Here is a 26252-nt window from a genome sequence, read left to right as displayed (position 1 = left end):
TTTGCCTTCCAGTCAGCTTTCCACTAATATGCATTGTTAGAGCACTCTGTGAACAGCCAGTCTTTCCACCAACGACCTGCTGTGGCTCACTTGCCCCTCCTTGTGGAGGGTGTTGATTATCGTCATCTGGACGATTGTGATTGTGGATGAATTTACTGAACAAAGGACATGCTGTATTTATGCCTTTTGAATCCCAATCCACTTACATTGAAAATGAATTGATAAAGAAAATAATGCGATTATTAATTAATGTTAATTAATAATTATAACTAAGTGAACTACTGTATTTCTGGTTTTCATGAGTCATAATCATCTAAATTAGAAGAACAAAATTCTTATAACTTTTCACTTTATGTGTAATTAATATAGATTATATGTAAATTTACCTGTTTGAAGTACATTTAAGAAAAAAAAAATCACCAGACTACTGTCGTTTAACACTATGTCAACAGCTACATGCAGGGTAAAGTTTGATTACGCGGCACAGAGTGGACATGCTACTGATTACATCTAACTTTAAAAAAAAAGAAGCACAAAAACTATTCAGTTTAAAGGTTTGTACCACGTGTTTGGTGAGCACAATTTTGCCAGTCACCACACCCTTTTCTGATCGTGTGTTTCAGCAGATGGAGGGCTTATTTACTACTTGTATTCTTACAAATAAAATCATAAAAACACAGGACTTTTATTTAAATTGAATTTACAGGACGCTGGAGAGCTTTGCTGCATTACAGTATGTTGAATGTTGTTGACATTCCCACAGTAGAAATACACAAATTAGCACATTTTTAAAAATGACCTTAAATCAAGAATTTGGGAATTTGATCTTCCAAATTTCTTGGAGGAGAACCCTCAGACCCATTTTTATTCATATTTTTAGACTTTGGCAAAGTGGTGCCATATTGGATAACTTGTATTTACGCACAGTTATTTGAACAGATGATCTTGTACTGCAGTTGTTCAGAAATGTTCCATTAAGCTCCTGAAATGACATTTCCAAAGCCCCAAACTCAAGGGAGAAATATAATATATATAATATTATAATATACCCCTTTTGTACAATACTAGCAAAACCCCCCAGATAAAAACTACCCTGCACTTTTCATTATAGAATGAAAGTTGCACTTTCAGCATTAGCTCATTGTTTTTGAATTCCTGTCCTTTCTATACACTTATTTTAATAATTAGACTGCAATATGATACATTTTTGTCCAGCAGAAAACTGCTTCCATTTCTTGTGTCCATTTTAGGAGGAATACAAGTTACAGTCTAAGGAAGATGCATATTAAAACTACATATATTGTCATTGTTTTTGTTTACACAGACCCAGTGGTGAAGACAGCAGGTGAAAAATGTGAAGTAAATGTAAAATGAAGTTTTTGGAGTGAAAATAAAGAAACAACAGTTCTGATGCAGTTCCACTGATGAAAGACACTATTATTTAAGTCAACCTCAGTATTGATGCTTTTTATAAATGGTAAAATGGTAAATGGCCTGTATTTGTATAGCGCTTTATGTGGTCCCTATGGACCCCAAAGCACTTTATACTACATTCAGTCCTCCACCCATTCACACACACATTCACACACTGGTGATGGCAAGCTACATTGTAGCCACAGCTGCCCTGGGGCGCACTGATTCAGTAATTCATAAAAAGTTGTGAATATAATATAATATAATATAATATAATATAATATAATATAATATAATATAATATAATATAATATAATACATTTGAAATGTATAAAATGTATTAGGGACAATTGGCATACCGCGAGTTACTCAGTGAGAGAAGGCCGTGAAGGCACCATGCATTCTGCTCCTCGCCGCCAGAGGGCAACAATGAGCTTAAGAGGTGGTGATGGCAGCCGTGCGCGTGCTGCTTCATCAGCGCTGAGGAAGAGTCACAAGCCCGGTTGTCATGTGTCTTGCTCTGTGGCAGGCAGTCAGCTGACAAATCCGGCTCCTGTGTGATGTTTACTTTCTGTTTTCAGCGCGTTTATCTGCGTTTTTTCTGAATGAATGCGGCGCTATGCTTCGCCCAGGAGGACCATGGTAGTCGTGAACTCGGTGTTGAAGCTGGTGCAGAGGCAGACGTACACCTGTCTGTCCCACCGATACGGGCTGTACCTCTGCTTCGGGGGGATCGTGCTCATGATTGTTTCCGCCTTTCAGTTTGGGGAGGTGAGGTTTCTTCTCTTGTTTCAGCTCCTGTCTCTTACAGACAGCCGCTTCTGCTGTCGAGTTAGCTAGCATTTACTTTCTCCTAACAGCTGTTTTCAGCACACCACCTTCCCACCAGAGTCCACTAAAAATTGCTTGTTTGAGCAGATCTTCCTGAAAGTAAACAGAAATGTATTGCATGTCTTTAAACGACACGTCTCCCCAGACTGCCTCTGTTCTGTGTGTATTCTCCATTAAAACCACTACTGTAGCTCTATTTTAATTAAACTGCCTGCCCCTTTTTTTCAGATGTAGTTTAGATTTAGTTACACCAACTGCTACTTGATTTACGTGGAATATCAGATACTAAATCTCCCAAAAATGATTCAGCACTGTAGTGTGCGTGTGATTTTAAAATCGTGAACTACACGGCGTGTTCTTCTGTCCATGCAGGTGGTGGTGGAGTGGAGTAGGGACCAGTATCATGTGCTGTTTGACTCCTACAGAGACAACGTGGGTGGGAAATCATTCCAAAGCAGGTAAAAGAAACCAACCTTGAGCTCATTTCATAGATACATTTTGTGTCTTAGAGGAAATCTATCTTAAGGCATTAGGAACTAGAAATCATAAAAATCTCAAAGCACATTGCACATTTTCTAATCCTAGCAGACAAGAAATGTGAAAGAACCAGACAGGGTTTAGCCATGCATGGATAAAAGTTAATTTACAGAGAAGTGTGTGCTGGGGAGGAAAACGGGGTTGTGGATTTGCAGTTTAAGCGCTGTCTGTTGAATTATGTGTGTGTTTGATTTATTATTTATTTTGGGGTTGTTGTTTTTTTTTGTTTTTTGCAGGCTTTGTCTGCCCATGCCTATTGATGTGGTGTACACATGGGTGAATGGCACAGACATGGCGCTGCTGAGGGAATTGAAGGCAGTCAAAGAGCAACTGGAGGAAGAACAAAAAGCTCAGAGGTAGCTTTATCTCCTAAAGTTCCCAAATACAGTAAAACTCAGCACGAAGGTCAGAGCATCATCAGCTGACATTGATTGGCTTGCTGATGCATGGGAAAAAAAGGGAATTGTGTGATTTTTATCCACCTCTGAAATGTCATCTGGTGTTAAAATAGACTGCAACAGCCCAATAAAATATAAATGCACTGTTCGTTTACACACAGGGAACGCCTGGGGAGAAACACAAGCGAGACAACTGAAGTGCCAAAAGACAGGTGAGTGTGATGATGGTGTACACAGTGGGTGTGTGATCTGTGAAGTTAAATAAGATGAAGTCTTATTTGTTTAGCAGTTCGTTATTTGGAGTACATATTTAGGGCGTGTGTGTAACAATTATGTGGCGACACAGTAGTGCGGGGGTTGGGACTGTTTCCTCACAGCACCTCCAGTTGTGCATGTTAGGTTAACTGTTTATTCTAAACTGACTGCTGAATGTGAGAGTGATTGCATGTTTGTGTAAAAATAATATGCAAGTTCAGGATTTAGATAAAGTGCTTGTGCTCAGTGTTTGTTGCAACACAGTCCACAAGAGTCTAATGCAATGAGAGATATGGAGAAGAAAATCTGGGAAGCTGGTAGCTGTTCTTGTGGACTTTGCCCTGTGTCCCCCACCTCGGAGGAAAATATAAGTTTTTAGTTTGTTTTGGGAACTTCTGGTGCAGCTAATGAACATTGAAGCCTAGCCTTCCTCTTCTGTGTGTTGGTCTGTGATTACAAATAGAAAAATAAATAAAAATGCACATACACACCTTAAGACACCTGCTGTTTTATGCTGGTTCTACACTATATTGCCAAAAGTGTTCTCTTGTCTCTTGTTTACACAGATTGAGTGACAGCCCATTCTTAATCCATAGGGTTTAATATGATCTCAGCCCACCCTTTGCAGCTAAAACAGCTTCAGCACTTCAGAAGGCTTTCCACAAGGTTTAGGAGTGTGTTTATGGGAATTTTGGACCATTTTTCTAGAGGTGCATCTGTGAGTCAGACACCGATGTTGGACGGGAGGCTGCCTGCACTCCAATTCATCCCAGAAGTGTTCTGTCGGGTTGAAACCAGGACTCTGTGCAGGTCTATGTCTTTATCAGCTTTGCTTTGTGCACTGGTCTGCAGTCATGTTGGAGCATGAAGGGGCCATCCCCAAACTGTTCTCACAAAGTTCGGAGCATGAAATTGTCCAAAATGTCTTGGTGTGCTGAAACATTAAGTTTGTCCTTCACTGGAACTAAGGGGTTGAGCCCAACTCCTGAAAAAAACAAAAACCACACCTTAATCCCCCTCCACCAAACTTTACTTTTAACACAGTGCTTTTGTGTTTATCTATGCAGTCTAATGCAGCTAAGTACCACAGTTCTGCATCATACTGCTCGTCTGTTAACTTACAGAGAGGTTAAAAACAGGTTGCGTCAGTGTGGGTACATGGTGTGTTGAGTTTATTCTCAGACTTGTAGGTGTTGTGAAAAACCTGCTAAATGACTGTTAAAGTCGCAATGCAGTGGCATTGTGTGAACACCGAGGCTGATGTTGAAACAGGAAACACTGGTGGGTTGCACCACACAGAGGGTGTCAACTGATGGGATACCAGTTAGAGAAAAGCAGTTATTATTTTATTAACCAGAATGTTTACCATTGTTTACCATTTAAAGTTTACCATTGTTTTACTTAGCACTGTGATAATTGGCTTTGTTTGGCTTTTATTTAAGAAAAGGGGTGGTACAAAATTTTTTAAATCTTTTTTTTAATAAAAACGTAAATGCATAATGATATAGAAGTGTACATAGAGGTTTTGAAGAAACAGTATTTTATTATTTTATGTTTTTCTCTTGCTTAAATGATATCAGTTCACTGAACATCTCTTTGGATATTTCCTGTTTCTGCTCAACGCTAAAATGTTGGTAGGAAAAAAACCAGCCCCGTCTTTCTTCTTCCTCCTTATTGTTGACTTTTAACCACAGATACGCGAGGTGCTCAGTGCAACATTTTCATGTCTGCTAAATGCGTAAACTTCATCAATTTTATGCATATGTTTTAAACCACAGTGCAAAGGAAGTAGCTCTCTGAGTGAGTGCACAGGTGTAGATGTGCTTATTAAAGGATTATTTATTTATTATTACCCCTTTTTCTGGCCATTTGTTTGCAGTGTTAAGCCTGAATGCCTGCTGTCCCATTGCATCATCGCGCCCATGCTGGCCCTGGATCCCGCTCTGCCGGCCAACATTACGCTCAAAGAGCTGCCATCCCTCTCTCCCTCCTTCTCCGCTGCCAAAGAGCTGCTGCTCATGAACAAACCCTTCCACCAGCCTACCAGCTTCTCCTTGGTCGTCTTTAACTCGCAAGCTGAAGGTAAAGAAACAAAGAGGATCAGTAAAGGATGCTCTTTGAATGACTTCAGTCAGCCGACTGCGGGTGGAAGTGTAGTAGCTGAGCCTAGCGGGCAGTTCGTCACTACAAAACATGTTATTTTTAACTAATGACGTCAGTGATCAATACAGCCGCTGCAGCTGCCAGCAACAGTTTGATCTGCAAAGATGACAGCGGCCAGGATTGAATTATTCATATTCATGCAAGAGCGCTGACGTCCACCCTCTGTGGACAGTGCTAATAGTGTGACACACCGTACAGCATGAAGAGAGACAACACCAGTGGGAGAGCCTAGTTAACAAATAGTGTGTATAAGTGGACGGATTAAGAGATTTTTCTCATTCTATTTTAGTTTTTCTTCTTTATGTTTTACTTGTTCTCCCGACTCATTCAGGTTGTTTTTACCTTACATAGTTCATCGCACCCTTCTGGATCACTTTAGGCGCCTACACACACACACACACACACACACACACACACACACACACACACACACACACACACACATTCATTTCAAAGAGGGCGGAGCTGTAAGTGTATACTTTTGTGTGCTTGAAGACATGAAACTATAGCAGGAGTTTAAATTTAATGATAGCGATAACATTAGTGTGGAAGCCAGATTAAATAATCAAGATCGTTGTGCACTGGCATAACACTTGTATTCAGTGCAGTTTCTAACACTAAAACCAGAATTTTGCATTCAGCTTTTGAGGAAACAACTGTGACATAATTCATCTCTAAAATGATGACATTCATCAGTTTTTGTAAAATAATTTAGGGTTTCATTTGCTGACAGGAAACTATTCAGACACAGCATTTAGCAGGCAGTTTGTTTAGTTTGTTGACGTAGCCCACACTTTCCCAGAGTTTGTTCCACTTTGTTTTGCACTTCATGCACGCCTGTCAAAGATCGAACTATGGAAACCTGAAGGTGTGTGTCTGCTGCTCACCATTCGTTCATTGCTCCCTGCAGCCATTAAAGCGTATACAGATGTGTCTAAAGAAGATCAGAAATTCTCTGTGTCCAGATGTTACCTGGTAAGTTTACATCTGTTTTAGCACTTTTTAAGAATTTTGCATTTATTCTCTTTGTGCATGTAATTAATTCTGTTAGCTTTTCCATTTATAAGAGAAGGCAATAAAACACCAAAAGGCTTTTATTTTGAACCTTTGTTGTTGTGTGTCACACAGACAACGGATAAAGAGGCTCCGGGTCTGACCCGCATGCAGACTCTGGCGTATCTGAGCGGCTTCCCTGCGTCCTTCAAGGAGACGGAGAGGTTGCGAGCCAAACTTCCATCTGTCATAACCAGCAAAATCAAACAGGTACCAAAAGTCATTCCTTCTGCTCATTAAATAAAAAATCTTCTACACCACCTTGCTAGAGCATGAAAATAAGGATGTTTTAAAGTTGGTTTTAAAACAGCAGATGGCAGAGTTGCACTTTGGTGAACGTGCAGCAGACGCTGTCACTTTATGTAATTGTATTTCCTACTTTCAAACACTGTATTATTTCCTCCCAATTCCTTGCACTAATTCTTCTTCATCTTATCCCTTATGTGAAATAGTGACATCAGAGCGATGCTAAAGGATGTTTGTATATCACCATCTCAATTACACCAGAGTAGAGAACTATAAGATACTCTCTGATCTTTTTTTTTAAAGCATAGCACCAAATTCTAAGAATAGTCTAATCGCAGAAGTCAAATCCTCCTTGAAGAGGAGATTGCACCTTCCTGCTAAACCTGCGTTTCTCTATTTTAATCGGTGACGTTGTGTTGTGGATAAAGGGCCTCTGTTTAGCTCAGTGTTGTGCTTGTGTATCTAATAATTTTCTCTAATCAGAACTCTGCTTTATATTTTGAGACAGAGGAATGCCACTAACAGGTTGGGATTACTCAGAAATAACCAAGGAAAACAAACCAGGCCAGGGCTGAGTGACCCTGTAGCTCCAGCCGACAGGCTGCAGGACAGGCCTGAGTCTTCTGATAATGCCCTCATGTGGCTGATGAGCACTAATGGGTGATGCATTAGATAAGGTCTTTCATAACTGCCTTTGTTTTTAATAAGAATTCAAAACAAATGTGTTATCAGAAAGTCTTACAGTGTCAGAGGACATTAAAGCAAACCGATAACTTCCAAAAATCCTTAGTATAGAAATTAGTATTTTTAATTGAAGCAGTTAAATAAATTAAATGAACTATTTTTATATTAATATATTTCACAATTTCACAACAGGGTACCCATCTTCTGATGATCACAAAGCTCAAATCATCCCAAACTGGTTTCTTGAATGTGACAGTATGCTCACTGTACTCATATAAGCACCTTTGAGATGTGGTAGAACGGGACATGATTACAGATGTGCAGCCGATAAATCTGCTGTTTGATAGTATCGTGCCAATATGCACCAAAATCTCTGAGCAATGTTTCCAGGACTCTGTTGAATCTGTGTCATGACAGTTTGACAGTTCTTAAGGCAAAAGTTGGTCCCACCTGGTATTAGACAGGTACCTGATAAGGACTACACTAATAATGAGCTATAACATGTAGGTTAACTGCATTTAATCTAACTCATCATTATCCAACCCAGCTGTCCCGTCATTCCTTCCATTCGTCTCCAAGTCTGCCACCATCTTGCCTGGCAGGTCATGTGATAATAACTAGTGGTATTCAGGCTGTAACCTTAGCTGTCCATGCAGGGGTTAACATTAGAGCAACTGTTTTCAGTGGCGCATTGCCAGCCAGCAGGCCAAAAGGTCACCAGGATTTTTCTGACCTCATCTGCACTCTTAAACACATCCTTGCATCTCAACCACACAGGAAAGATGATGGAAATAGTGTGTGTGTGATTGGTGTTTAGTGGTGGAGGGATTCTAGGTACACAGGCCACCACACAATGCTCAGTTTGGATTTCAGCATATTTCCGGGTGCTTCTTGGCCGGTTCTGTGAAAGAGGGATGATGTGCATAGTGTGGAGGGAGCGGCTGAGCGCTGAGGGGTGGCTGGTATTTATAGCTGGTGTTAGACCGACGACTATAGTGATGAAAGCTGGACCACAGCCCCGATCATCTGCCTGTGCTGTTGCCTGTCAGGTCCTGCCCACTGTGTTTGTGTACAAGTCTGCTGATGTGATTGTATTAGCGTGCGTTTTGATCTGTAGAAGTGTGTGATTGTCCACGTGGTGTGCTGTCTGCTCCATGAAGTGAGGTTACATACAGTATGTTCACAGAAATACAGAGCAAATAAGACAGTCACAAAAATGTTGAATTTCTAAGACAAAGTAAACCATTTGTACGTGCTTGGCCAGGACATCCTTGTAAAAGAGATTTTATGATCTTGATGGATAATTTTTTTTCCTGGTTAAATACATATGAAATTAATATACAGATGTATAATATATCAGCCAACTGTCATCTGAATGTGATAGAAAGTTTGAGCTGTGTTTGCTTTTATTACCAAGCAGTCTGACTAGGATTTAAACAACTATAAACACAGAGAAATGCCTTCGGTCACTCAGGCTAAATCAGTTTTCACAACTTCCTTGTTTCATTGACAGAAAGAATCCAGAACCCAGAACTTGAGCTATAGAAAATTTCAAAGTAAAAGTTGTGCCTCAGAACTGTAGCCAACATATTTTTGAAGGTGATCCTTTTACTTTGAAAGCAAAGGGATGTCACATTTTTCACAGGTTTCCTAAACCTTGGACAGTGTTTGTAGACTAAGTCCATCACTTCAATTCAAACTACGACAACAGAAATATGCTAGTGACCGATACAATGACAGCGTAGTTTTCCTTGACGACAGCTGGTTGCAATGTGCCCAGTCTGTAGACCTGGTGTAACCAATGTTTTTCCCAGCAACTGTTGTCAGTCTCCAACAATCACTCATAGACACTTGCAAAATACAAATTTTTCCCTAATAATCAGTGGTTGCCAGATGGTTGCAGATCAGTCTCTAGGCCTGTCTGTCTTGGGTCTTATTCAGTTTGAATCACAGTTGTCACAGGTTTGTGGACTGAAATTGCGATGCCAATGTAGCGGTCATCTTGTAGAGCTAAGACTGATTGTGATATGGGTTGAATGCTAGCAACCCTTCAGCAAGGACTGTATAGATCAGGGGTCCCCAATCCCAGTCCACAGGGCTGGTGTCCCTGCAGGTCTTAGATGTGTCCTTGATCCATCACAGCTGATTTAAATGGATAAATTACCTTCTCAACATGTCTTGAAGTTCTCCAGAGGCCTGGTAATGAACTAATCATGTGATTCAGGTGTGTTGACCCAGGGTGAGATCTAAAACCTGTAGGGACACCGGCCCTCGTGGACTGGGATTGGGGACCCCTGGTATAGATTCTTGACACAGCGACTGGCAGATAGATGCTAACTGGTATTTCTATAGCAAATCACAAAAACAGCTGCCTCATGGCGCTTTATCTTGTAAGATTGAGACCCTACAATAATATAGAACAAACCCCAACAATGAAACAACCTCCTTTAAGGAAGCACATGGCGAGAGTGGGAAGGAAAAACTCCCTTTTAAAAGGAAGAAACCTCCGGCAGAAGCAGGCTCATACTTGTGTGCTTCAGTGACCCACAAAGAGAAGGACGATGCAGATCGAGCTGCATGCTGCTGCAACATCCCAGTCCATCTGCTTGAAAAGATCACTCGGCACTGGGTTAATTACTTTATCCACATTGTCAACTTATTTTTCTAGACTACCGGTAATTACATTGTCCACAGTCCCTGCAGTGACACACGGCCCACAGTGATGAGGGTTTATTATGTGTTGAGAGTATAATACAAACGGGACATGTTAATACTGTGGTGTGGAATAACTCGCGCAGCCGCCTGAAGCAGATGAGCTGATGAAATTAAATTTCACGACAACCATTCCCCCTCTACTTCAAAACAAGGAAACCTATCCATATATTTAGTGCCTTTTCTTTTTTTCTTTTTTTTTTGACAGTCTGTGTTCTCCCAAAATTAAGACAGGAAGTGGTCACATGCAATGACAAGAAAATTGAGGATTTTTCCACCTCTGGGTTAGCCGTTGTTAGCTGTGGAACCAGTTTGGTTTCATGTGTCAAGCATGCTGCTGTAAGCGGACGCTGCTGAACATAGCTCGACTGTTTATGATGAGAAATGTTAAAGCAAGACGAAGCAGTTACTGTATGGGATAGCGCTTAATCCTGAAACCCAGTAACAGTAGCACAAGAAATCATTAAATCACTGAACTGATATTAAAGAAGGATTATGATGTAATATGTTTTGTGTTTGCTTACATTAGTTTTTGTTTTTCAGCTTTATTGACAGATACAATGAAATGAAAAAATATGAAGATTTCCAGCAGTCCTTAAACCAAATGTCCTTATAACCAAATATTGTTGTTCATAATTTACTTAAATTAAAAATGAATGTACAAAATGTTCTTATGACAAGTATCTATAGGTCAAATTACCAAAGTTTGGTTATTTTTTATATTGATTATGATGCATTAGATAAAAAGGTTTGTGGGTATAAATTTACACTTCTTTGGAAAGCGTGCGTCTGTGTAAAGCTGCCACACACCTCTGCTTTGTGTGTATGTGCCAGTGCATTATCATGACTATAAAGAGTGCAACCTGATCTGTGCCTTGTTGTCTCCGGGCTGCGTCCCGCTGGGTTTATAAGTCCCAGCTAATCCGCCTCACCTAAAAACAGGAGCAGAGGAAAAAAAGCGGACGAGTGGAGGCAGAACACGATCTCGTGTGAAGGGACTCAAGAAGTTTTTCCTGTAAAGTAAAATACTCGATTACTTGCTGTTAGCAATATTTTACTATTGCAGCTCATTTTGACTATTATACAGCGCTTAAAGAATTTATTAGCTCACCTTTCAGAAACACAAGAAAATACAAATATCCAAAATATTTGTATTTTGTTGTGTAAGACCAAAAAAGTGTTGTTATTTGTTAGATAAATAAGAAAACTTAATAAGTTTGACCTGGCACACTGGACTTCTCTAAAAAGTCAGAAATTAACCAAACATAACATTTAAACCCTAAAACAAATGGTTTTTGTTCAGGAATGCAAGTAAATACTCAAACAGTTTTAGAGTAAAGTACTTGTGGACACTGGTGGATTTATCAGTGCAGAACCATAAAAGAAATATTTTGGTAAATATCAGCACTGTTAATCTTAGGGAAGCTGTCGCATAAAGCTTCCACTGTATCTTGGTCTAATAAATTTATTAAGCATTGCATATTTATATCTCAAGTTTTTTGCAGTATTTTTATATGGAGTTTATTTGTATATAAACATCCTTACCCTGTAATGCCTGTGCCATGAAGAAAACTTAAAAATTCAAAGTATTTAAAAAAACAGACAAATTCAAAAAAATAAGAAATAAAGTCTTTATTTGCATAAGAAAGTTTTAATTTGTATGATTTTTGTTGAATACAGGAATATTGAGAATTTATTGCTCACAGTTTGTTTATTTTAAGCAAACATATACAGTGGTAAAAATGACTAAAAAGTGTTAAAGGATTAAGAATATTGTTCTTTAATGGCTAAAGTGGTCAGAAAATGATGCAGAGTGAAAAAGGTGCAATATTTTACTTAAAAAAAAAAATGAAGCAGCTGAAAGGTTTTTGCTGTTCATGTTGTGGAGGCGTTTTTTAATGTTTGAGAGAGTAGACAAAAGGTTTTTAATATCCAAGGCTGGGGGCTCACACACTCGCACGCACGCACGCGCACGCACGCACGCACACAAACACACACAGAGGGCTTTGATGCCACACATAACTCCTCTGAGATCAGACAGAGTCATATTCATGTGACCCTGCTGGAGAAGATGACATCACAGAACTTTCCGAACTCTCACCTCTTTATACGCACGCACGTGTATCTATGACTTCAGAGGACCTTTACTGTGACTAGCTTATCTCTCTATCAGCTAACTTTAACTGTAACTACTGCTTGCCTAACCTTTTGAGGAACTGCTTTTGTCTCCATGGAAAGACTTAGTCAACTGTTTTTTCCAGTCATTTTTGTCAGCCTCATTTATCGCCGTCTTTCAGAATTTTCCCTCTCCTAGTCTCTGCTATAAGCTGCTGCTTTAAATTGAAATCTTTCTCACTGTTGCATATGGAGAGTTTTGATTTTCGGCTTTATCGGGGAGCATTTTTAAGTTGGTAACTCTGTCCAACTAGAGGTTTAGTGCTTTTAGGTTTTAGAAGGAGAATTAAGCCTTATGTAAAATGCTTGTTTTTACTTTTTGTGGATTAATAAAATAATAATAAGCCTATAAACATGTCAACAGCTCTGTGAATTGCAGCTTCAGTCCACTGAGTAATATTTTATGAAAGTTTACCACCATTAACAGCTGTCTTTAGTGCTCTAAATCTGTAGGTTTAGCATGCTTGGCACTAAACAGAAGCTACAGCTGAAGATGGTAAACAGGTTTTTAGTCCAAAAGTGTAATTTCAACCAACTTGATAAGTGACATTTGAATAGTCAGAAATGACAAAGTTGATAGACGATGTGTACTAAATGTGACTGCAGATTTGTATTTAAACACCAAAAAATGTAGCCCCCTGGTGGCCGTAAGACAGAACAACATTAAAAGGTATTGTGTGAATTTCAGGATCAAAAGTAGAGCCTAAACATTAGTATATCTTTATCCTTTATCCTCTGCTTCATTTATTTTTACCAGGTCAAGTAACTTATTAAAATGCTACTGCAAACCACTGGACTATTCTTCCAAACAATTAAACACATTTCAATTACAGTGTTATTTGTCCCTCAGTTTGAGTTGTACTCAGAAGCCAGCATCGCCCTGCTCCACCTCAACACGCAACAGGATTTCACTGACTTGACTCAGCAGGCCAAGAAGAACCTGACACTGGATGGGAAAGAGTTAACCATCAGTCCTGCATACTTGTTCTGGGACCTCACTGCTATTTCACAGGTAGAGTCTTCTTTTTTTTAATCCTTTAATAATTGGCATTTGGTTTATTTATTTATTTTTTACACAGTATTGCAAGATGTGTGCGGTAGGCACTATATATAAGATATATAAGATGTTAAGAAAGAAGTGTTGTGTGTTTGCCCTCCAGTCTAAACAGGATGAAGATGTATCAGCCAGTCGATTCGAGGACAACGAGGAGCTTCGTTATTCGCTGCGCTCTATTGAGAGACACGCCCCCTGGGTGCGACACATCTTCATCGTCACCAATGGGCAAATTCCCTCCTGGCTCAACTTGGATAACCCCAGAGTTTCAGTTATTACACATCAGGTAAAACTTGAGCCTCAACTTCTACAACAATAAAGGTCCGGCTGGAATACAGAAGCTATGCTTTTATTCATAGTTTGTGTAAATTAGCTAACTGCTCCTTTTGGATTTCCAGGATATCTTCTCGAACCACAGCCACCTTCCCACTTTCAGCTCACCTGCTATAGAGACCCACATCCATCGTATTCCTGGGCTCTCCCAGAAATTTATTTACCTCAATGATGATGTGATGTTTGGCAAAGATGTGTGGCCTGATGACTTCTACAGCCACTCAAAAGGACAGAAGGTGCGAACACAACATGAAAAGTGCTCACAGTGAAGTTTGCCCTGAAATATGAGCCACAGTTTCATTTTTTAAATACTGAAAACTGGCTTTATTTTGCTCAATTCCCTGCAGGTATACCTCACCTGGCCGGTTCCTAACTGTGCAGAAGGCTGCCCAGGATCCTGGATCAAAGATGGGTACTGTGACAAGGCCTGCAACAACTCAGCTTGTGACTGGGATGGAGGAGACTGCCTGGGTAAAGATATCAACACCGTTGCGTCTTTTTTGTAAATGGGCATGTTTGTGCTGTGTATATTAAATTTTTTAATCCTTCTCTAAAAGGTGCAGCAGGGAGCAGTCGATTCCCTGGTGGGGTCGGTCCCGGTGGGGCTGGAGGGGCCGGGGGACAGGTGTGGCAGTTTGCAGGTGGTCTAGGAGGCATAGCGGGGACATCCTACTGCAATCAAGGCTGTGCCAACTCCTGGCTGGCTGACAAGTTCTGTGACCAGGCCTGTAATGTACTTTCCTGTGGCTTTGATGTGGGAGACTGTGGCCAAGGTATGTTTAAAGCAATACATGTAATAGTGTTTGTTTTGTTTGTTTTTTTGGTGTTTCTTTTGGTTTTTACTATTTTATAATATAACCCTCAAAGGTAATCAGGTCTTTCTGTTGTATTATTTTAGGTTCAATACCTGCAAAAGGATTAATAAATTGGTAATATGTACAAATATAACTGCTAATAATATGTAATAAAATATGCTGACAAAAATCCTTTTAAAACGTAAACATTTTAAAATCATAATAGGTAAAATACCAGACTATGGTAAATTATGTTTTAAAGAATAAAAGATTTATTTTATTAATCTACTCACTTAGTTACTTTCTCATTTTATTATTTATTTAGTTACTCATATACATACTTGTTTATTTTATTGATACCAGAATTTAAATTACTCTGTTGCAGATTCAGCACAAAGAATAAAGTAAAAGCAGTAGTCTACACTAAAAACAAAAGACTTTGTTATACTTGGAACAGCCATATTGTCAAAATTGTAAAAATTGTCATATGCAACATGGATAAATGAAGATAACAAAAAAGACATAATAAAAACTATCCCCAAAATTAAAAAATTACTGCAATTAAAGCCCCAAAAATGACATGAATATACAGTAGCTTAGAAACTATGAGCACAGCTAAATAGAGAATGTAGAAAATATTTTTTTAATAAAGGTGAAGACGTTTTTCAGTTAATTACATTTTAAATGAGATGCAATCAGGAGCTGAAATGTAGAATGAACGTATGTATTGTGACATGAACTAGCAAAGACTGTGCGAATCGTTCCGTAAACAGCAAAGCTGTAAGAGATGTTATACAGTGTGTTTAACTGCATGTCCAGCAAATGGTGCAGAGGCTGGTCAGGATCCTGACAGAGGAAGCCGAGCAGTGTGGTGAATCAGTCAGGAACAGTATTGATGAATTTCCTCAGTGAGTAATATGGACGCATTCCAACAGCCGGCAGGTCGATAATCAGGTGACAGAAATGCTCCTTCACGGTAACATATCCAGGATTATGGCACTTTTCACTCACTTCTTCTTACTGCTCAGATTAGTGTCTCTGTCTTATCAGTATAGCCACACAATATATCAATATATCAATCTGTCTGCGTGTTTGTCTCTTTGTCCACCAACTCCTCCTAGACCTTTAGGAGATGAACAACCAAACTTGGCACAAAGGTGCATCGTAGGCCCCTGAATGTTCTGATCTGTATCAGACACCACAGTGTTATCATATTGCCCTCCACCCACCTAACAACAGGCTGAAATGACTTGGTTTTTGACTTTTTGCAGCTATAACATCTTATGAAAGCTAAACTATACATTATATATTGTAACGTCATTATGTTGCCTAGCAAGCACCCTTTTGCATATATGCACCCACAACTCTTTATAAAAGCTTTGCAGCACAGACGATACTGTAGCCAAACATGTATTAATAATATTACTAAGTATCCTATAAGAACTTATAAGGATTGACTTGTTTTTATGTTCTGACACCATAGTTCTTGAATACACAGTCTAAATGTGCAGTGTAATTTGCGTATGAACAATAAACAAGTTTATGTTTTTATTTAAAGTGAACCTTTTTGTTGCTACTAGCACCCTAAACATATTCTTTTGTCGTAGGGGGGAAAAAGACATTCGAAGTGTGTCCCTTGGGGAAGTGAGAACGTTTTGAAAGAACTCTTTTCTTTTTTAGAACACTTTAACGAGCTGCATCATGTGACCCTACTGAGGAACCAGAGCCACTACACGCTCCCTGTGGGTGAAGTCAGGCCGTATTTCAGCTTTGAGAAACTCGCTCACAGAGTCTCCGAAGCCCACATCAGCGAGAACCCCGTGGTGCGTCACACCTCTGTCGCAAACAAGTGGAAGACCATTCACCTGCTGCTCCACCCTGGTTACAACGCGACCCAGATCCACTACAACCTCACTTTTCAGAGAGACGACGACACAGAGTTTGCTATGAGCTTCAGTGTGGCTGTCGACACCCGTGAGGTTTCTCAAACTAACGCGTCCCCGACTTCAAGCAAAGATGCAGGAAAAGAACCGAACGCGACTCCGACCCCGGACCCAGTGTTCCCTTTCTCTGATATTCCTGAAAACAAACGAGGGCCTAAGCTCAAGAAAGGGCGGCCTGGAGATCCTCAGACTATCATAGAGGTTCCTTCTTTAAATGTGTCACTTTTACCAGCTGCTGTGCGCAAAGAGCTTCAAAAGCTGGAGGAAAAGCTTCTGATCGGTGACATTACTATGAAGGGTTACAATCTCACAAAAGCTGAACTTTTAAAGCCTTACAAGAACCTGGCGGAAAAGCATTTGATCCCTGATTCACAGCTAGGCAAAGATGATGCGAGCAGAGTCCAGAAGAAGTCCTATAAAGACTTGGACGGAGAGGATTTGAAAGGAAAAGATGAAACTGGAAATAAAGAAGAAATGTCTAAGAAAGATGTTGCCGTGAAAGACAAACCCGTTACTCCTCTCGTACCAGTCCACATTGATGATAAACTTCTGAAAGATTTGATAACTGAAAGACCTTTCTCTCTGAAAACTGCGATTGAGAGGCCCCTGACATCAAAGCTTTTAAACAGACTTTCCCTCCAAAAAAGTGCGGAGAGTCAGGCTGAGCCGGATAATGCTGCTGCAGTGGGGAGAAGGCTCCAGCACTTCATCTCCTCAGACCGAGGCTTCCTGCCGTGGGAGAGGAGAAAGTATTTCCAAGCTTTACTTGAGGTTTGTACATCCCTGTCTTCTAGGGCTGAACGATTATGGAAAATAATCTAATTGCGATTTTTTGCCCCAATATTGCGATTGCGATGCGATATGCGATTATTTTTTAAGGTCTTTGTCTTCTGTATTATTAAACAAAGACAAGCAATACATCATATAGTATGGCCAATACTATATTACATTAATTTTAAACTGTTCTTTCCTGGAAGACAGACCTCTGTTATGATGACATGAGGTGATGCATGAATTGATGACTGACATTTTTATTTAACTTCTTCAATCACAACAGTATATTTGAACATACACAATAGTTTATTTTTAGCTTACAAACATCTGAGCATAAAGTGCTGACAAGGAACCCTGGTGTAAACATTAAAATGAAAGTCAGTACAATGTGCAGATTGCAGAAATATACATAAACAAAATCAGTGGCTTTACCACACTCAGTTTTTCGACATCTGTGAACTACTAGACAGTCATTCAATTAAAAAATAATATTAAATAAATAAAACTAATAAATAAAAAATACACACATCTTACTGATCTCTGCAGTCAGTAACATTACACATAAAGTGCAAACATAATAGCAATTGTATAAACACACACACAAACACGCCTTTAAAATTTAAAGGCGTGAAATTGGACGGTCTAGCCTTCTGAATCAGAAGGCTAGTTCTGATTAGCGTCACCGCTGTCTCGGTGGAGTTTAATAAACTCGGCCGTCTGCTTCTTGCTATCTAAAATATAACCAGACACTGGCGTAAATTCTCGACTGTCTCATACTTCTGTTTAATAAGTTTTCTGTTTGACGTTTAGTCAGCTGTGTGAAAACCAAGGAGGAACCCACCCGGGGGATTAATAAAGTTTTATTTTATCTAATCTAATAACTTTAATCTCAGCCAAACCGATTTACTCACGAACAAACAAAACACTGAAAAAAGCCCAACAATAACATTTTTAGGTTGTCTAAGTGACTTATATATTACGTTTAACCCGAGCAGCGAAACTCCGCGGTGATCTGAAAATGATGTGCCGGGAGTTGTGCCGTTCTCGGCCGCATCAGTAACCCTCGAGCTCCCGGCTAGCTGTCGAGCTGGTGGGTAGCAGACGCCTCTGAAAACGTCGAAGCACTTTTGCAAATATGGGATATCTTGATAAACCGAGCAGATATTTGATGTTTACACAACTACTTTCTCGCCTGAAAATATGTTAAAAGTTTATTTTGTGACCCAGAAAGATTAGTATGAGTAATTTTAAAACTTAGTAGCGGCCGCCATTGCTGGAAACTGGAGTTTGGCTGGGCCGCGCTATGAATTCTGGGATATGGTAGTAATTTGGACAGCCTTCGGCGCGTCGCTGTGACGTAATCAGTCTACAAATGCGGCCTCAGGAGGATGCAGCCCATGAATTGTATAATATAATCGCAGTATAATCGCAGCCTTTGCGGTTAGAAAATTGCACTTGATCATGTCGCGATATTATCGCAAATGCGATATATCGTTCAGCCCTACTGTCTTCAATTTAAAGCTCCACTCAAAAAACTTGATTAAAAAAAAATAAATTTGTGTTTACTCCACAGGAAGAGGAGCGTCTTGAGAGCGAAATGGCGTATGAGACCGATGGCACCGCTACCAGGCGAAAGCTTCAGGACACTTTTGCTGACTCGTTGCGCTACGTCAACAAGCTGCTCAACGGCCAGTTTGGCTTCACGTCTCGCAAAGTCCCCGCACACATGCCACACATGATCGATCGTCTCATCATGCAGGAGCTGCAGGACACGTAAGTGATATTCTGTCTTATCAAATCAGATTTATATAAATATATTTCTATTTCTATACATGCTTAGAAACAGCTCATCTGTTTCTAAACAGTCATTATTTATATCAACCACTCTGCTTGGTCTTCTTCAGATTCCCGCAAGAGTTTGACAAAACATCGGCCCACCGTGTTCGTCACTCTGAGGACATGCAGTTTGCCTTTTCATACTTTTACTTCCTGATGAGCGCTCAGGATCAGCTCAACGTGTCCGAAGTGTTTGATGACATCGACACCGATCATTCGGGTATCTTGTCTGATCGTGAGATTCGAACTCTCGCTACAAGGATCCACGAGCTTCCACTAAGCCTCCAAGTTAGTCAAAACATCTTTCCCAGCGTACATGTCAGTAAACAGTTTCCAACAGTTCCAGTTTTGAGTTTTGTTTTTATTCTTCGTGCCGTTTTTAGGACCTGACAGGTTTGGAGCAGATGCTGATAAACTGCTCTAAGACACTCCCAACTAACCTGACCCAGCTTCACCTGGTCAACCCCACTCAAGAAGCCTACTATGATCCTAGCATGGTGAGATGTACAGCTGGCTTGACAAGGTAATATTTATTCAGTGTTGAATTATTTGGCTGATTTTCTGTTTTCCTAATCTGCAGCCTCCTGTCACAAAAGGCCTCATCCTCCACTGCAAGCCAATCGCAGAACGTATTCACAAAGCCTTCAGAGACCAGAATAAATACAAGTGAGATTTAATTTATTTCAATGTGTATGAGTAGTTGTGTATACTAAGCTGACAGAGCGCTTTTGATGGACAGGTTTGAGATCATGGGGGAGGAGGAGATAGCTTTCAAGATGGTGCGGACCAATGTGTCCCATGTGGTCGGCCAGTTAGATGACATTAGGAAAAATCCCAGGTGAGGAGAACTTTATATTCCTTAGAAGCAGATGCTTTTTCATTGTTTTACCTTAATGCGGTGCAATCAAAGTTTACATCTCTGCCATCCTTGTTGTTGAACTGTGTTATTTTCTTTAATTTCACCAAAAGGAAGTTCATCTGTCTGAATGATAACATCGACCACAGTCATAAGGACGCTGCCACAGTGAAAGCTGTGCTGAGAGATTTCTACGAATCAATGTTCCCGCTGCCGTCCCAGTTTGAACTGCCCAGAGAGTACCGCAACAGGTTCCTGCATATGGAAGAACTCCAGGAATGGTATGTTTAGCATTTTTAGCAAGTTATATCCATTAACTGCCATCTAATAAGTGCTAACTTCTAAATAAAATAATATCAGAGTTTAAGTTGTTAGAGATCTGTCGATAGAGTTACACAGGAATATGCACCAATAAAGCAGAAACCGAACCAAGAGATTCAGTTTAGTGGTTTGAATTAGCAGAAATGATGTCTCACAAATAGGGATGGGTATCGTTTAGGTTTTATCCGATACCGGTGCCAAATCGGTACTTTTGAAACGGTGCCGGTGCTCAAACCGGTGCTTAAAGAATGGAGAACACAAAATTGGTCCAAAAACCTCTCATGTTCAGCTGTTTTTTTGTAAAAAGATAACAATGTTAGCCTTTTCTGCAGCTATGGGGCATATATGGTATCACTCTTGGCTGGAAGCAGTGCTTAAACAATGGAAAAAACACAAACTTTGTCCAAAAACCTCTCATGTTTAACTGTTTTCCACTTTTTCTTTGGTCATTTTAGCCTTTTTGGCCAGGGTGAAGGGAGTATCTGCCATCAAACAAGAAGACAGCCGCATGTAGCTATGATGATGTTTGCTAGTTCACCTTACATGCATTAATGTAATAACGTGGTTAGCCTACTCAACGTAAATCACACAAGAACAACATTAAGCTACTCACGCAGAGAAGAACGGCTCAGGAAAAAAAAAGCACCGAAATAAAGCACCGAAATGTGCGCTGCTTTTCGGTCTGGTTACTACCGTTTATGTCAGAACGCACCGGACACCGGTACCCATCCCTACTCACAAACAGTTAGCAACTTCTAGCCACCTGTTACAGCACATATCCAGCCTCTGCCTTACCTCTGCCTTTGTCATGGATTACTTCTAAGCCTTAATTAAAAGGGCGAGTTATTTAAAAATTTGCGTCTGTAAAGTTGGTCTGAAGAGGACCAGAATAATTTTATGTATCAGGCTGTAAACAAGCTTATTTTTGCTAGTTTGGCATTTTAAGTGTGGAGGTGGACTCACTTTTGGAGTGGTCATGCAAGGAACTGCAGTTTTCAGCCCCAGAGGTCGCAGCTGGGCTAAACAACCTTTAGTTTAGACTCCTGAAAATATCAGAGAATTCAAAATTTTCATCTCTCTGATTCAGTGAACACAGATTTGTGGAAGCTGATCCCCCCTGTAACATTGAAATTTATGGATGAACTGCCTTTAGGTTACATTTAAATTGTCTGCTTTGTCAACTGCAGCGAGGAGTAGGTCACCAGAACAGTAGTGAATATTTTTAATCACTTTTGTTACATGGCATATTTGAAAGCTTTGTCTATTAAATATCCATAAATAACAGGAAAATGTGTAGTTTTTTGTCAAATATGGCAACACCTTTTGGCAACAAGAACTGAGATGCTTTAAACTAAGGCATGCACACAAATATAACTTTAAGCTCTGACTCCTTCCCTCACAGTCGAGCTGTTTTCTCCATTCATACTAAGGTATGAATTAGTGTCTGTCACCACGCAGGACAGCGCATTGCCATGTTGGACCAGTGGGAATCCCTCTGGAGAGTTACAGGGCTCTTTGTCAGGGATCCTGCTCCTGCATTCAGGGCGCTTCACCAAGGGAATGCAAGCCTCACATAGAGGCTTTGTAATTAGACCGAGCCGCTTCAGATGAATCACTAGTTTTAAGATGCTTGTAAGATCATTAAATGGTTGAGACTCTCAACTCCACCCCTTCCTTTCCACATCTATTTTCCATGTCTGTTTGTAAGCTTGACAGGCAGATGGTGTTGGGTGATGTCACCTTGTCATTCCATTGCTGGCTGTCCTCTGCGTACTGCATGCTTCCTCCTTGTTACATCACACCTTATCATCCACTGACCTGCCACTGCGAATGTTTACCTAATGCAGAACGATCATTTGACGCCTGCCTCTGTACCTGTTGGAGTTGGATTGAAGTTTTTTGTTAACTGATTGAAATGTGTTGTTTCCCAGGCGGGTGTATCGGGACAAGTTGAAGTTCTGGACCCACTGTGTCCTCGTGACCCTCGTCATCTTCACTGTCATATCCTTCTTCGCCGAACAGGTCAGTGTTAACCATGAACCACGCTCTGCTCATTTAGACATTCAGACAAAGATACACACAGAATTTGCTTGCACACCTCTCCGTTTCCATGATTCACGCTTGAGTTATGATAACGGCCTTCGCTACCGAAATTCCTCTCTGAGGAGCGTCCATCTCGTGTGTCGAGCTAGTATGACCAGCTATGTCGTGACCGGCCTTTATCAAGATGAAAGACCCCAGCAGCCTTTTATGGAAGGCAAGACTTAACTGTCTTTGTTAACTGGGATCAGACAATTCCTGCTATATATTGAACCTTCAGAAAAGTTGCATTTCAAGCTGTAATAATATACAGAAAGTACTTAAAATCATTTTAAAAGCAGGAAAATATTATTGGACACATTTCAAATTCTTCCTCTTTGGTGTTGGAAACGGTTTAAAACAAATGCCACGAGTTGTTTAACAAATACTAGTCGACTGTTCTGAGGTACCTTCCTAATCCAGAGGTTTCCAGTTTCTCCTCAGCGAACTAAAAGAAAGGTTAATAGTTGCAGTGACCTTAGGAGAATTTCCTTCACAGAAACCCACGGGACCAGTGTGTCACACTTGTCTTGTGTCGTTGTCACTGTACACAGACTGACTTCTGATGTCTTTCTGGCACTATCTGAATCTGGCTGCCCTTCTGTTTATGTCAGAGTTTAGATTGGAGAGATCAAATGTGTCTTCACTCCTCAGAGGGAGGTGATTTTACTCGGCTGCTCCATGTCTAAGATTATCTTTGCTTTCTTGAGTTACAAACATCTGAGGGGACTCTGGTATCAAAGCCTTGATTGGTGAAATTAATAGTTTGACATTTTGGGAAATATACTTGCAGTCTGGGCACAGTTACATGAGAACATTGATGCCACTTATAACCCTTTGCTGTTGCTAAAAAAACAAATGAAAAATGGTGCCAATGAGGAGGTCGAGACGTGGAGTCAAACTCCCGACCTTCTGATTTATAAACCTTTGCTTTACCACACACACTGTATCCTTTTGACAATCGTGAAAAATGAAATGACAGCAATTTCCTGTGCTGTGATTTAAAAGTCGTGTTTTCCTATTTTTAATAAAGAAAAATGTTATTTTAGATACAATAGATCTGCATTTGGCAGCAATAACTTGAGCTAGATATTTTCTGTATGACTTTCCCAGTCTCACATATATTGCTGAGGAATTGGCATTAATTCATGCACAGCTCTCTTAAGGTCTCTGCACAGCATTTAAACCAGGTTGAGGTTCATTCTTCCCTTTTTCAGCCTTTGTGCTGTAGATTTACTGCTGTTCCTGACGCAGTTTGGGCCAAGCTTTAACTTTAGGCCTCACACTTGACTCTAGAATACTTTGGTATACAGAAGAGTTCATGGTTGGCTCTATGCCTCCAAGGTGCCCAGGTTCTGTGGTCACAAAACAAGCACAAATGACTACCCCTCCGCCACCGTACTGACAATTGGCATTAGGTGTTTGTGCTGTGTTTGGTTTTCTCCCGACACGGTGCTGTGCATTATAGCCAAATATCTATACTTTGTGGTTTGTTTGACTTTGCAAACCTAAGCTGTGCTGTCATGTTCTTTAAGACTGAATAACAAGCCATACTTACTCAGTGTTTTTCTAATTCTGCTGTGATGAACTTTAACATTTAACATGCTAACTGATGCCTGTAGAGTCTAAGATGTAGATTTCGGGGGTTTTGTAGTTTCTCCATGAATCACATGGTCTGATCTTGGAGTGAATTTGCTTTGACAACCACTCCTGGGAAGATTGCGGCAATATATTCACACCGGAATTTGCCAGACCTGCAAACTGCCTTGACCTTTTCTTTGCTTTTATAGAGGTGCTCACATTTGCTGATGATCATTTAATTAGGTGCATTATAGATTGGATAGATAGATCTCTATCTCCTCCATGTCTGTTCAGAAGGAAGTTAATGACCTTTATTGCCACCCCTTTCATATTCAATCAGTTGTTCTCCAGGTTTAGTAGTGACATTTCCCCTTTCCCCTGTTCCTGCAGCTCATCCTGCTGAAGCGAAAGCTGTTCCCCAGACGCAGGATGAACCGGGAAAGCAACCCGGAGCGGGTGTGAAAGCGGAAGACTTCCCTCTCTTCATTTTATTGAACAACAGCCTTGGCGCCTCCTCTCCACCTCCACAGTGAGCACAGGAGAAGGATGCAAGCCAGCTGGAAAAAGCAATCCAAGATCCTCGGCGCAGAATTGCATCACCGTGGATTTGAGGAGAGACTCGTGTGAAATGTTAATGAAACATTTTTCAGAAGATGATAGACAGGGCTGGCCGGTGAGGAGAATAGCAGCCAGACAGGAGGTGCTCATAAATCTTCTTCTCTTCCACTGGAGGCACCCGAGACTTTTTACACACCACGAACAAGCAACACTCCTTCCACCCTGCACCACCCTCCTCACGTCCTGCCCTCAGCATGCCACTGATTAGTATTCTGTTAAAGTGGGAAACACTTGATATCAGCATGTCAGTGTCTGTCGAGACAAATTTAAAGGTTTTTTTGTTTGTTTGTTTGGTTGGTTAGTCAGTTAAATCTGGTGGTAAAAGTCTCTTTACTGTTTTTTAATCTGTTTTATATCACTGTAAGTTTTTGGAGGGTTTTGTTTGTGTTTGAGGATGCTGCCTTTGCTGCTGGGATGCTGACAGACTCATAGAGTCAAATGATAATCAACACAGTCATTACTTCTAGTTCTTTTGTGTTTATGTTATAGCTAATTTTAAAAAGATTGAGGATCAAATTTATACATATAGGACAAATAGGAATAGGTGATTAAAGTGTTGGACGCCATATCTTCGTCTGCCATATTTGAAACAAGAAAACTTTTAGTGCCTTCGTTGTTCATTCCTGCTTGTTTAAATGTTTTTGTTAATCTCCCTTTGGGATTTTAAAAGGTCTTCTTGTAAATGCTAATGATATCTTACTCTAATCTTGTGGTTTACAGTAAGAATGAATGGGATGCAGGATAATATGAATATAATTCTCTGCGTGGTACAAATGTAAGTGATTGGTGGAGCTATATTAGAAGTAATACTACAGCTTTCAAAGCTGCCTGTACGTGTGTCCCTGTGGGACTCAGCAGGCTCGCTGCTGTCTGAAATTCAGACCTCCTCAGCATGTTCTCTAACTTATTTTGATTGTATTGTTGTGACAGTGAGCCCCGTGACTGACACAGCCGATTTGAGTTCTAGAATGTAAACGATACGCAAGTGTTTTCCTCTGAACGCCAGTTTTATAGTGTTTCTTATTATAGTGACAAAAATGGAAATGAGCACTAGCAGCTGTCAGCATTTTGCCACTGTGCTCTGGGTTCATAGGATGTGTGTCAGCAGATGAGACGCTGAGAGCCATATTTGGAAGATGAATTTACTCTAATTGCACCAGTTTCGTTGGTTTAACAGAAATAAATGTGATTTGGTTCGGTCAGCTTGGTGTTTTTGTCAGTACTGTTCACATTACTCTTTCCACACTTACTACAATTTTATTCCTCAATTCCTCACCTCAGACTAATAATCAGGGCTCGTCAGATTTCAGACGTCAATAAATTTACTTTTACAGGCATGTTTAAGGGACTTTCAACATGGCATGGTTGTTGGCTGTATACCTGTGATGTGAATCTCCCGTTCCACCAAACCCCTTAGTGCGCTACTTGGTTGAGATATGATAGCCGGTGTTTTTTTTTATTGTCATGTTCAAGAAACAGTTTGAAATATCTAAACATTAAGAGATGTGTATTCCTGCTGGAAGCTGTCATCAGAAGATGGCTACAGTGAGGTCATGAAGGGTGGACATGCTGTTCTTCTCTGACATCAAGGCATAC

General features: G+C 40.3%; 1 protein-coding gene across 1 annotated transcript; it reads left to right on the top strand.

The window, feature by feature from the left end:
• The first annotated feature begins 1881 nt into the window (after window positions 1-1881).
• On the top strand, window positions 1882-25858 carry gnptab (N-acetylglucosamine-1-phosphate transferase subunits alpha and beta). The gene is made up of 21 exons (XM_085435964.1): window positions 1882-2184; window positions 2617-2702; window positions 3018-3137; window positions 3341-3391; window positions 5314-5516; window positions 6508-6572; window positions 6726-6860; window positions 13318-13479; window positions 13628-13807; window positions 13920-14090; window positions 14202-14325; window positions 14412-14627; window positions 16329-17362; window positions 18939-19138; window positions 19270-19489; window positions 19585-19698; window positions 19782-19867; window positions 19941-20039; window positions 20171-20338; window positions 22310-22400; window positions 24429-25858. Exons 1-21 carry the CDS (start codon window positions 2023-2025, stop codon window positions 24498-24500), a joined length of 3759 nt encoding a protein of 1252 aa, XP_085292090.1. The 5' UTR covers window positions 1882-2022; the 3' UTR covers window positions 24501-25858.
• Window positions 25859-26252: the final 394 nt, after the last annotated feature.

Source organism: Copadichromis virginalis, linkage group LG17 (assembly GCF_057382275.1).
Source record: "Copadichromis virginalis isolate Kocher_CV1m ecotype Utaka linkage group LG17, C_Virginalis_male_GT1.1, whole genome shotgun sequence".
NCBI lineage: Eukaryota > Metazoa > Chordata > Actinopteri > Cichliformes > Cichlidae > Copadichromis > Copadichromis virginalis.
This window is presented reverse-complemented; position numbering and strand designations above follow the sequence as displayed.

Coding starts and splice junctions, on each gene's coding strand:
- gnptab (XM_085435964.1), top strand. CDS start 2,023: ATGCGGCGCTATGCTTCGCCCAGGAGGACCATGGTAGTCGTGAACTCG. Junction 2,703..3,017: donor GGGAAATCATTCCAAAGCAG/GTAAAAGAAACC, acceptor TGTTTTTTGCAG/GCTTTGTCTGCCCATGCCTA. Junction 19,139..19,269: donor ATGCAGGAGCTGCAGGACAC/GTAAGTGATATT, acceptor GGTCTTCTTCAG/ATTCCCGCAAGAGTTTGACA.